This window comes from Rhamphochromis longiceps, linkage group LG6 (genome assembly GCF_057381845.1).
Source record: "Rhamphochromis longiceps isolate RC_006_pf linkage group LG6, R_longiceps_female_GT1.1, whole genome shotgun sequence".
NCBI lineage: Eukaryota > Metazoa > Chordata > Actinopteri > Cichliformes > Cichlidae > Rhamphochromis > Rhamphochromis longiceps.
Window position 1 is genome coordinate 37509862 of NC_140562.1, and position 13688 is coordinate 37523549.

General features: G+C 40.0%; 1 protein-coding gene across 3 annotated transcripts in view; it reads left to right on the forward strand.

Moving 5' to 3' along the window:
• The window catches only part of cnnm2b (cyclin and CBS domain divalent metal cation transport mediator 2b), a 51410-nt gene extending 39843 nt beyond the window's left edge, over positions 1-11567 (forward strand). For 2 of the 3 annotated variants that reach the window (XM_085410556.1, XM_085410554.1), the window contains 4 exons: positions 952-1045; positions 2802-2864; positions 5562-5740; positions 7128-11567. In XM_085410556.1, coding sequence (XP_085266682.1) covers positions 952-1045; positions 2802-2864; positions 5562-5740; positions 7128-7409 — 618 coding nt within the window. In that variant the 3' untranslated portion in view covers positions 7410-11567. The remainder of the gene's footprint in view (positions 1-951; positions 1046-2801; positions 2865-5561; positions 5741-7127) is intronic. The other variant, XM_085410555.1, reaches the window with a different exon arrangement.
• Positions 11568-13688: the final 2121 nt, after the last annotated feature.

Here is a 13688-nt window from a genome sequence, read left to right on the forward strand (position 1 = left end):
ACGTCATCTAAGCATCTTATGTGCATAAACACATCAAAGCTGAAAACAAGCAGGCCAAAAACGGAACCCTGTGGGATTCCTGCATTATCCTCAAAATGAAGTTTTCTGATTGTTACACAGTGTTCACATTTAAATGTTATAATTTGAACTATCATAGAGTGTGACAGGAAATGTCTTAGAAAGTCAAAGTTAAGCATCATTCAGAAAAAAAACTTTAAATAGGAACCAAACTGAACTTAAAACCTTTTAAAATCCAAGCTATGACACCAGCCTTAATGAAAATCTTTCACCCTGCAAATCTTGGAAACACATTTGCGTAATAATTATATATGATAATATATAATAGTTAGTGTATTCAATAGTGTATAGATCACGGACTTCTGCACTTCATGTAGCTTTAGTCTCAGGTCTGAAAGCAGCCCTGAATTTCTGCACTGTTTCTGATATGCCGCTGGAGCCAGCACTATTGTCTTATTCAGGGAGGGTATTAGGACTTCTCTGTACGCCTTAAAGGGAAGTCCCAAATAACTGTTCCTAAAGTGAGTTCAAAGTCTTTATTGCAAAGGTTTGCAGACTTTGTATATTTCCCCTATCAGGTCACTAAGTCGACATGTATATTAGCCTTGGATTAAATAAGGTTCTGCTTGAGCAAGTGTGGGGTCATTGCCCTTGAGACCCAGCTTAGAAGCAGATTGGGAGCTATTAAACAGAGTGAGGATTTTCTACAAGTAGTAAAAAGGAAAGGAAACAAGGGAAGCAGGGTGGATTTATTATAATCTCACAGACAGGATAAATAAAGTAAAAAATAAAGCATAAAGTTAAAGGAAATATCGTAAAACCAGCACAAATAAGTAATCTTTTGTTTAACTAAGCTGATAAGTTGATATATAATGTGTTGAGCACTTACATACTTTTAAGATAATTCATGATTCTTTTCCTTGGCTGTCACAGGGGAAGGTGGAGGTGGAAGCAGGAAAAGAGGGGATGAAGTTTGAAGCGGGACCATTCTCCTTCTATGGGATAATGGCTCTGACAGCCTCACCAGGTAAGATTTCTTGATCTAGGTCTTAAATTTTTATACCCATGAAAGTGAATCCTAACTTCTAGGGAATCTCACTCGTCAGCCTCCTTTGAGAGGGTCTGGACAGAAGAATCCGCCTGTTAGTTTTACCTCACAATCAGGAGCAAAACTGCAGTTTTCGTTTCACTCATTGTGGAATACTTGGAGGTGGGTGGGACTTTGCCAAACCGGTCTACATGTGTTCTGTGAACTAGTGGAAGTTTGGTTTGCATCAATGGCGCTGATGTCAAGCTCACTTTAGGTGGGTGTTTGACTAAAGTGTTGTTTGTCACTGATTCTGGTTCACAGGTATGGGCAGAGTAAAGCAGGAGATGAGGATCTTGTACTGATCTGCTGCGGGGAAGAGAGAGCTGAGCTTAAAATTGAAGATGTTGAGTCACCAGTTGATTTAGGTTCCTAGCCTGACTGAAACAGTGAGGTTACAGCTACAAATGGCAGAAATGAGCTTCCTGCAAAGGTTGTCTGATTTGGGAGGGGCTTAGAGTAGATGTGAGGTGATTCAGGCTCTGACAGGATGCCTCCTTGGTACCTCCTAGGTTAGGTGTTTTGAGCATATCCTACCAGGAGGCCCGTCCAAGATAGACTCAGGACACACTTGAGAGGTTATATCTCTCAGACTTGGAAATATCTTGGGATGGGGAGGTCTGGGCATCTGTGCCTAGACTGCTGCAAATAAAGGGATTGCTTTCTACTCTAGCTGAGCACTTGAAGTGCTTTTTGCTATTAGTCTCAATAACACACTTTGTTTTTAGACCTAAGCACTTTATCTAACATTGAAAGTGCACACACACTCCAATAGTTGCATTGTTCAGTATCCAAAGACTTCCGCATGTAGCTAGGGATCGAACCACTGAACTTCTGACTGGTAGATGACCTGCTCAAGCGAGCCATCCACCCCATAGCCAGAAAACTGGCAGAAGATGGATGGATGGAAAGAAAACCCTGTGACAGAAAAATGATATTATTAGTAAGTAAAATGTTAAAATGCAGCTGGACGAGTAGCTCTTCTCTCTGGGTTTGTGATATAGACCATTTACAGTGTGATCCACTGTAGCTTGTTTCCAGTAAAATATGTTATAGACTGCTCATATGAAGAATTAGAGGTTTTACTACTTCTTTATGCTTTATAGGTACTGGAGGTCTTATAAGACTTGCGCACTATGATTTACTCATAAAATTGTCATTTTTCACCTTGTTCTCATGCAACATAATTTTAAAAATTACGTATGGATAAAGTACTCATCATGTTACATGAGAAAAATGTGAAAAATGCCACTTTTGTGAGTAAAAAATAATATAATAATAACTCATAAGTCCTAATATGATAACATAATAAATCAAGAGAGGTCATGAAAATGCATCATCTAGTGATCCACTCATTCTTCTCTGTTCATTCATAAACTACAGCACTGTCCTCGGCTATTAGACTGATTCATTTGGGTGGTGTGATTTGAGAGACACCTACTGGTGAAACAGTAGAATAACTCTCCTGTGGTGGATGTGTGCACTCTAAGAAATTAAATCAAATGCTTCATGGTTTGTGCCAGTTTTCATCTTAAGCTGATCAGTAGAGGAACAACAAGTTAACACTTCTTTTCTTTAATCAGATGTTATCATATATAATTGATTAAATTACCCATTTTCTCGACTTTAACAATCTCGTCTTTCTGTCTTCTCGCTTCTTTTGTCTCTCTCTTGTTTCATCCCTCTCTCCCCCAAGTGCCTCTGTCACTGTCTCGTACATTTGCAGTCAGTAGGGCTGAGTCATTAGCAGGATCTCCAGGTACAGTGGATTTTCAGTATCACCTCTCACTCTATAACCTTTAGTGAATAGTGATGAAATTTCATTATTTGAAAGAGAATGTTTTGTTGATATTAAATAGACGCATGAAGTTGTAGAGTCACAGTTTCACCTACCTGCATGCTTTACCTAAATATACCTGAGTGTGTTTAGCCTTTTGGTTTTCATAGTCTGCTTGAGAACTGACTTGTTTTGTGTGACTTTCAAAGAAAGTGTTCACTGTCTGTTTGTCCCTGAATGCAACATACACTGTAAACTTGTGTGTGTGACACTAAAAGAGAAAGAGGCAGAGTGGAAAACGGATCCAGACTGAGGCTTAACATCCTCGTCTCCTGAGCCATTAGTCAAGTCGCTGAATGGTGTTGGAGACTAGAGGCCCCAGAGTGGAACCCGGCTCCGCCCCGCTCGCCCCTAACCTTTAACCCCCTGACTACATAAACAAGACCTACAGCTACAGCCCCCTGCTGGACACCACTGAGCACACATACAAAGACATGCACATATGCATATGTTCACATTTACAGGCCCATGAACAAAACCCACAATACTACACACATAGAAGGGCTGCTTTGAAAGTGAATTAAAAGTGAACGCACCCATAGGAAATGCTGTGGAATAAATACACTTTCATTGTGTCTGTAGTAGAGGCCTACAGTGCTCACGTTGGTGCAGTGGCATTTGAGTGTGTGTGTGTTTATAAATCTAGTATGTGTGTTTTCTTGACACAGCACACTGACGTTTTTTTGTGTCGACCTGGCCCCTAAAAAGTAGAGTACTAATCCACAAGAGTCCACATGCCAGGTCTTTGGCCTACTGTGCTCCCTCTACACCCCCCCACACACACACTGTTTTTGCCTCTCACTTCCTCACTCATACACATTCATACACACATATTCCAACATGGGATTACATACATTCCAGTCAGCGTAGTAGCATTAGTGTTGGCCAAGCTGTTTCCACTTTGTTGTGTGTGATTTTCACAAGGCTTCTTTAAGAAGTGGAAAACATAATCTGGCTTTAATTAAAAATAACCAAGAAAAGAAAAGAACAAGTCTTCTATGTGGTAGCACATAGAAGAACGCAGCATCACTGGAGACTGCTATATGAAACTAGAAGACTTACACATAAATTAGATTTCTATACATCACAGCTTTGTACCTAAGACTCAACCTGGAAAAAAGTCACAGATACAAAGGATCTTAAGTAGTGCTGTACAACTTGGCTAGTTTCAGAGGAAATTTTAAGCATCTTAATGTCCTCAAAACAATTGAGACAAAATTTCTAATTATGTAAAGTTTCTAACTTAAATTTTTTATGTTGTCATTATTACACAGGCCCAAAGAGATCATCTAACAGACAATGAAAAATCAATATTTAGTGTCATATGAACTTTAAGGAACAGTAATATTAGATCAGACTAGCAGAAATGTAAAATAGAGCCCAACTGATACAGGAGTTTGAAAACTGACTGAAAACCAATTCCGGTGTTCTTTTCTGTCAGACACTCGAAAAATAAACAGATTTTCTTTAAATTTGTTATGTGAATTTATGAGTACTTAAAAAGCTAATATGACAACACAGTTGAAAAGTAATCTTGTTTTATTGTCCGAACAAGTCGTGGATTACTTTTTCAGATGAACTGAATCAACCTTTAGGGATTAGGGCCCTTTAAAGTACTTTTGCAGTGCCATGCATTACTTTTGCATTCCAGTATGCTTTAAATTTCTACCAGGGAAGCTGCAAAGGGCCCTCTGATAGACAAACTACACAATGTCCACACTGGAAAAAACATTTAAAGACTTCCTCTCCTGTCTCTACTTTTTTTCATTTTCATTTATTAGCCGTTATAATCATCAGTACTGATATATCAGTAAATAGCTAATAATGTCGATATTTTGGCCCCATGGATAAATCAGTTGGACGAGTGACAACCTTTAATCCCCAAAAACACGCTGTGCCAAAAATTGATCCACCCCAAGGATCAGGTCCCCCAACACAGAGTAATGTAGTGTACGCTGTTATGTGCCGGGAGGATTGGCATGATTTATACATCGGGGAAGCCAAACAACCTCTGGCGAAGCGGATGGCACAACACAGAAGAGCCACCTCGTCACTCGTCAGGCCAGGACTCTGCAGTCTATTTACACCTACAGGCCAGTGGACACTCTTTCAAGGATGAGGATGTACACATCCTGGACAGGGAGGAACGCTGGCCTGAGTGCGGAGTCAAGGAGGCCATTTACGTGAAAAGGGAAAGACCATCTCTGAATCGAGGAGGGGCCTAAGGGTACATCTTTCGCCATCTTACAATGCTGTGATTGCAGCCATTCCCCAACTCTCTGTGAATAGTACTCATGGCCTTTGATAAGTGGTTGTTGATCAATGGTCATGACAATTTGCATAATTAAGATGAAGGAACTGACCTCCCAGCCCATTGTTCCTTCAGTGGTGCTAGTTTCAGTTATTGTGCAAAAGTGCTGTTTATAAGGTTGGGGAAACCTGCAGTCAGCTGAGACTGAAGAAGTCAGTCGGATGAGTGACGAAACGTTTCTCCCTCTGAAAACGCTACGTCCAGATGAACTGAATCAACCTTTAGGGATTAGGGCCCTTTAAAGTACTTTTGCAGTGCCATGCATTACTTTTGCATTCCAGTATGCTTTAAATTTCTTTCTCCTACAGAGAATAAATCTCCTCCACGGCCATTTGGACTGAATCACTCCGATTCTCTGAACAGGAGTGACCGTATAGATGCCATCACCCCGACTCTGGGCAACAGCAACAACCAGCTCAACTCCTTCCTGCATATATATGTGCCTGATTATTCTGTCAGAGCACGCTCAGACCTGCAGTATATAAAGGTGAGTAAACACAGGGGATCAGAAATTAGCCTGCAATGAGGATTATATGCACATTGTAGGTGATGTGGTGATGTCACATGCAGCTGCGGATTTCCATTTTCTTTTTCCCACTGAGTTCTCAACATTCAACATGAGCAGTTAGAGAATGAAACCAAAGCTTTGGCAGTGCGCTCGCAGCTTTGAGCCATCCATCTGTGCCAATGCTCTGATAGCATCTTCCCCTCTCAGTCTAAATAAATGAACACTGCTAGCAGCAACTATCACAACCATATCAGCCACAAATAAAACTTGCTTTTTGTCAGTGTCAAATGTACTGCTGTAATTTGGATCTCAGAAATCACATTTGCACAAGTCATTTCAATATTCTCCTCCCCAAATTCTCTGCTCTGAAATAAAAACACCTAGAAATACATTAAATATCTGAGGATGGCTGCTTTATGAAAAATAACTTATAAAGTCTTACCTGTCTAAAAGTGAAAAAAATATATCATGTTGCTGCTGATGACATATATTTGACATACATGACATATTTTTGTCCTTTTATATTAATATTTCTATTTATACCCATATCTATATATTTATCTTAACATTTATCTATCAATATCTCTGTACACTGTCTATGCACGCATACACTCTCAGTCAGGCAGTGAGACACTTCATTTTATACGAGTGCTTGACATTTGTTGTATATTTGCTCAATTTCCCTCTGGGATTAATAAAGTCGCTCTGATTCTGTTTCTTCTAAGTAACGAATAAAGTCACTGCTGTTGTGCCAGATGTGTAAATGTGGCAAATCTCTTGCTTTGGAAATGTTCATTGATGAATTCTGCTGCTTCATGAGGCTGTTTTTGTTTATTCTGCTTATCAGCCGTGAGGCACAAATAGAGCTCTGACGTAACTAATGTACTACTTTCTACGATGTTTTATTACTTCCTTTTAGGGTCCCGGGTACCAAATCAATAGAAAAGATCAAAAAGCAATTACCTAACTGATATAAATTGACAGTAAGATAATTACTTCATGACAATTTAAAACATTTAGATTTGATGAATCATGGATAGCTCCAGAGTGTAGCGGTTTACACATTACACACAAAAGGTTGCTGGTTTGATTCCAGCTATAGAAACAAATGAAGATGAGTCATTTTCTGGCTTGTAGTAATATTCTTGTCCTCTCACTGGACACTAAGCAGATAATGAAAGGCTATCATTGTAAATTAATCATTACATTTTTTACAGAATATTTTAAAAGCAATATTACTTGTAGCCTTTTCCACATCCTTATTTAGTGTCAAATCCTTGTTTACCGAGCTACCAGCTCTGTGCCACGAATAACGGCACAGCAACCTCTTGTTGTGACACTTGACCCGACCTTCACTGTTTTGTAGGTGACGCGACAACAGTACCAGAACGCTGTGATGGCGTCGCGGATGGACAAGACTCCGCAGTCGACAGACAGTGAGTTCACTAAGATCGAACTCACGCTAACAGAGCTCCACGATGGAGTGGAGAACCCAGCTGTGGTCACCGCCACGGCTACCACCACTATCACCACCCCTGTTGTGGCCTTTGCCGTGGCCAACGAAACGTCCCACCTGCTCAACCAGCAGCAGAACTGTGTGGGTCTTAGCAGGAGCAACCACTCCTCCCACAATGAGGGACCCATCTAGCCCCGCCGAGCCCGGTGGAGACCCAGACCCTCCACCCTGTCTTGTGGAAACACACACACACACACAGTGATGTAGATGAAGATGAGGGAACGTGGGGAAGCGGAGGCAGGTGGAGTGAGGGTTCTGCTCCAATCAGTAGCCCCCAGTCAGTCAGGCAGTGAGACCCTTTCATGAAGGGGCTATGGGGAAGATGGGTGCTGTGTCACCCTGAACACCCCCACCTGAACCCTGTCAGAATCCCTGCTGTACTACACCCTCTTCCGGAGGGTGCACTCGGACAGTACCGTGTTACTGAGCTTCGTTTTTTTGGGACAATCGGACACTGTCAAAGCGGTATCTTGAACAGAGTGCATACACGCACGCACACACACATAACACAGCACTTGCTGTACTTGCTCCTCAGGCCAAAGACTTTGGTCCCCCCCCCCCCTTTCGTACACTGTTTATGCACACATACACTCTCAAACACATTCACAATCATGCACAGAAGGAAATGCAACTCCCCCACCGGTGCATCTTTCAGGGAGGCTCAGTCAACTGTTGATCCCATCAGCAAGGGCTCAAACCCAAACATGCAGAGAGGTTAGTCAAAGACTGCACCAAAAACCGCTTTGGAAGAAACCGTTAAACCACGAACCAAGAATGTTTTCCTGTATTTATTTATTTTATAATATTGTATGTATATATGTTTGCGTGAAGATATGATATATATATTAAGAAAACTGGCATATGAGCATGCATTAGTGTGCTACAGAAGTAGAATATGCTACATATATGGGGATGAACATCCATTCTTGTATAGTGCATTCAGAAAGATTTCACAGTCTTTGAAGTTTTGTTGTTTTGAAGATTTTTAAAGTAGATTTTTTTTTCTGACAGTCTACACATAACAATACACCGTGAAGAAAAATCAAGAACAGGTTACTGAGGTGCTATGTAAATTAATTGCAAATAACACTCAAATATTCCAGGATATCAGTATTCAGATACCTTACCTAGTACTTTCCTTAGAACATTGCAGAGCTTTGGTGTGCACCAACTATCAGGTCTGTCCAGAGGTGCTGTATTGGGATCAGGTCCTGACTTTAGTTGGGCCACTCTACAAATCCACTACTATATGTTACTGAGATTCTGAGCTCTCTGTAAAAGTTTTTCACTCAGGACTGCACTGGATATAATTCTGCATCCATCTTTCCACATATCTTTACTAGCCTCCCAATCTGTGTCACAGAAAAGAGCTTCCCCAGAGCACGTGTTTGACTGCAGGAATAGCATTAACGATTGTTGCCCAATAATTGTGTGTCTTGTGGTCTGAGATCTTGTCAGTTGCCTTTCAGTTTTTCACAAGTCAATCATGTGCCTTTTTTTATTAAGGATTGACTTCCATTTGGCTACTCCACCATGAATGTTTGGTTGTTGAAGTGCTACACTGACAGCAATGTGCACCCCAAACGGCGTGAAATTGGTCTCAGAGAGGTGTTTCCTCAAAAACCTTGCAAACGCTTTGGCTGCTAGCAGGTTGAGTTCATAAGTAGTTTGCATGGAAGATGGTAACTTGTTTGCAAGCATTCACAAACTTCTCGCTGAGGAGTACTAAAATTGAAAAGCGCAATGCTAGCTAGATACGGAGCACGTGTACCTTAAGTGTAAAAGTTGCACCATGCTTTGATTGTTGACTGTTGATAAAGGAAGGAAGCACCAGAGATCAATTGTGAGCTTCAAACAGAATAATGACTCATCTAGATGTTTTAGTGTTTGTTAGTCTGGATAAAAAAGACACTCCTAAAACCTTTTAAGGAGTCAAAACATGGAAATCTTGCGAGGGTGTGAAAACTTTCCGAATGCACTGTATATGAGGAGGTGAGGGTATTTTACAGAAACATATGTATATTACAGATCTTGTTATTTTTACTATTATCCTAAATCAGGCTTATGGTACAATATATTTTTCACCTTTTAAAAAAATCACACTATTGCCTTTAAGAGAAATCATATAATTAATTATTTTTAACAAAGTGCAATGAACCGCAGTTTATTTAAGAGATGATTATGAATAAAAAAATTCACTGTACTATAGATTTACAGATTATATTTGTATGTATGTACTGTATGTATATTTGTTTTTGTCTTAGTCTCTCTTTACCCTTTTGTTTCCTTCGTGTTTTTGCATCCGTTGACCTCAGACACGTCTGCCAGTTCATTTGGGAGTTATGACGCCAAGATTTGTCACCACAGTGTAGCTTCCGGGGTGGGGGGAGGGGTTCGCAGGTAGCGGAGTTGTGTGAAAGTCCAGCATCTATGCATGTGGGGGTTATGTGTCTTTCTTCTGTTGTTGTCAATTTTACGCATAATCAGACTTGATAATTGCACAGTATTAATGACCTCATCTAACATGTTGAGCACCATCAACGTCACAAAAAGCAACCTCGACATTAAACGTGTCCATGAATGATACACAGCTATGTTCTCCCACTTTTTATGTTGGTTTTCTTTTCTGCTCATTGCGTGTCTGTTTAGTCTGTTTCTTTATCCAAAATGTAAGAGAGCAAATATAATAGGGAGAAACGCACCTTTATTTCACTGGGCTTCTGTTATGATGAAGAAAAATAGTTTTTTACTTAATTCAGGTCTGAGGCTAAAAGTTAAAATGCAGTTTTTAAAAGAATTTAGACTAAACTAATTAAACTATAGCCATTTCCCAGTTTAGAGAAAACTGGATATTTTGCAGACTACATTAACTTAGATCACTCTCATGTTTTCTTTTGTCATTATTGTGTAAAAATGCTCATAAAAAAAACAAGACAAAGACGAAATCTATTTCTGTGCAAAAGTCTTGAACCACCCCTCATTTCTTTGTATTTTTTGCTTGGAAAATGTGATTTATTGAAATGTGCAAACATACATGGAAATACATGAAGCAAAAATGGAGTTTGTGCAATTCTAACAAGCTTGAAAGTCAATATGTAGTACGAATGTAGAACTGTCTTAGGCAGCTTTCTCATCCTTTCTTTAAGTGATCCTCAAAAGTAGTTCTCCAGGTTTTTGAAGGACATTCAAAGCTCTTCTTAGGATGTTGGCTGCCTTTTGGTCCCACACTGCTTCAGTAATGTTGAGGTCCTGACTCTGGGAAGGCCAATCTATGATTTATTGTCTTCTTATCAGTCTATGTCTGTGAAGGTTCTCAGTCATCCAGCTCATCGTAGTCTAAGGAGCTTGAAAAGAAAAGCGTCTGGACTTCTTTAAGTGTCCTTGAAGACGTTTCACCTCTCACACTTGTGTCATGGTCCTTTTCTGCATTTATAATTCCATCAACTTTGAAAAGATTCTCAGTAACACTGTCTGAAATGCATCCCCAAACTGTGGCAGAACCTCCACGCGTTTCGCAGATGGCTGTAGACAGTCACTGTAGGACCTCTCTCTTAGACGCCTCTCTACATATTTACCACAATTTCAACCAAAAATGTCAAATTTTGGATTCACCACTCCATCAGACCTGAGTTTCAGTCCAGTTCTTGTGTGAATTGGCAGACCTCAGCCTTCTCCCCGTTTCCCCTTCCTTAAGTTTCTCGACAGGCACCTTTGAACTGAGACCATTTCTGATGAGTCTTCAGGGAATAGTAAAGGCTCAGATGCATCTTTCCTGTATAAACTCTTCAATGGATTTTCTCCTATTTCTTAAAGATTTGACTTTCACACCCTGTCCATTGCTGCCATTTGTTTTGTCTTTTGCTTATCCAGTTTCCTCAGCATGCAGAGATATGCAAACATTTTCAGTTAGAAGATCTTTGGGAATCACCGTGTTTGTGTACAATATGTGGTAAAGATAAATGCAAGATAGCCTTCTTTACTTAAAAATATAAAGACATTTGGGATGACTTAAGACTTACACAGTACCATAAAGTTTGTGTTGTTTTTGTTTTTTAATGCAATGGTCAATGTGCACATTTCTTTTTTTACACATATCACATCTTCTATTAGAAAAGTGAAAAGAATTTGCCCAAAGCATAAATTAAGCAAATTTTTCTAGAAGACATTTTTGCAAATTTGTGTATGTTTAATAAAATAATTACCAATTCTCTTTTTTAAAAATGCATTTCTATCAAGCATGTTATATAGAGAACCACTGACCAAACTGATAAACCAACTGGGAAAGTTTTTAAGGTAATATCTGTCTTAATATTTAAAGGCACTTAGATTTTTCTGAAAAACTACTTTGGTAGCACATAACATCTACCACTACAATTTATGTCCTTCTCTGTATTATGAAGGTTTTTACAGATTTGTTTGCTTACAAGACCTCAGACCTTTTTTATTAAGTATTATTTAAAAGAGAGACTTTTTAGGCTGTTGATAGTATTTTCTAGTACAAGTAGAGGCAGTGGAAAAGATCGGGCCTGATCTTTAACATCATATCTAATGTTTGCTTATAGTTAATTTGCTGCTTTACAGGCAACAGAAAATTTCCTAAAGCTCAGTCATCTTTTTAACATTCAGTTGCAGACTATAGCCACTGGTGGTAGCTGTTTCCTATTATATTTCAAGGTATATGTATGAGTGCCCTAACCGTCTCTGCAAGCTGCACACATGGACAAAGAGCCCTTCCATCTGCTCAGATGCGAGGGACGTCCCTGTTGTAAAACCGGTCACAGAGAACATCTGCATTGTTTGCAGCTGCGCTTGCTGTTGTTTATCGTTTACTAGAAAGTGCTCCTATGCAGCAGGCCCACTGCAGTCTGCAGGGACGATCACTCCAGAGATAAAACAGTGATTCACACTGAAAGGTTGTGATGTTCAAATTCTGCCTGTGCACCTCAGAGCCCGATGAAAGAAGAAGCATGAGAACTTTTTTTTTTTTAAAGTCTGCACGAAACGCGGGGGGTGGGGGTGGGGCATCAGCTGTAATGGGGGTGGTTATTTTAATATTCTGTGACACAGAACAAACATACAGTCATTTTTTTCCTCTTACACGCTCCAGCCTCAGCTGAACAGAGGTCATCATTCCTCGATCATGTGAATGTCTTCCAGGCCTGTGTTAAACTGGACTTCTGTCCACCTCTATGCTGCTGTTCAAACCATGTGCTGTCCATAATTCTTCTTCTGCCTGAACGTGACACTCTCGTTGCCTTCTCCAGCCAGTGGTTTAATAAAAAAGTGAATGATTAACAGACAAGGCAGCCGGTGACTCTGTGTGCTACATATGAAGCTGCATCAAATGTTTGCTTTTGAGACAGGACTTCCTCTACTTGACACACGTTTTACTGATACTCACACCAGAGCAGCAATTAAAAACAGGACAATCTTCATCTAACAACCCACCAAGATGGGTCAGGTTAATATCAGTAGAAAACACTTCATTCAAAACACTCAGATGCTAATGGTTCTTAAGCTGTTGGTCATTAACAAAGCCATTACTTAATGAGCAGTAGCTTTTATTACCATTTACCAGCTGTTAAGCATTTAAATCACTCTCAGAGATCCTGATTTGTTTGTAATTCATTCAGAACAACTGTAATGAAAAGAAATATGTTTCTATCTGCAGTGCTATATGTTTAGCAGCATGGCTTTGATTTCTCACCTCCCCGACCTTCATCACGTATTTAAGGAATGCAAGACCCATAGCACAGGAGAGGCTGCGTATCAATGGCAAGGCGCAGGAAAACGAAGGTGTGTTGCAAAGCGGCTTTGCTGACATGGCGCTGTAGACTGGTTAACACACTGTAAAAAATGTCCAACTAGATATAGTAAGTTTTCAGCTGAGCCATCACCTAAACTCCATGGATTACATCTCATCCAACTATACTCACTTGCAAACTTTCCCATGTTAGAATTTAGCATCCATTGCTATCCATGTTTTGCTTTATACTTTGTGGAGGATGGAGGACATTAAAAGAAAAATATTGCACCTTAAATGATTAAAACTAAGGACTTTAATGCTGAGTCAGGATTATGTTCTGTTCCAGCAGGAGGAGAAACGGGGTGTGAAAAATTACACACCAGGGTGTGAATAGTACACACCTTGTTTCAGTAGTTTGTAGAAACAGCTTGACCAGCATTACTTGAATGCTTTATGACTTGTAGCCACTCTTCTTTACAGCGTTGTCAGAGGTCTGAGCCTCTGAACAGTCACCCTGACCCTGACTCTTTTTCAGAATTCTGTTGCATTGTATTTGCTGATGTGCTTGGTATGATTGTCCTGTTTCATGACCCAATTCCAGCTCTACTTTAGCTGTTGGACAGACAGTTTAACATTTGACTCTTTGGCATACACACAAATGCAGG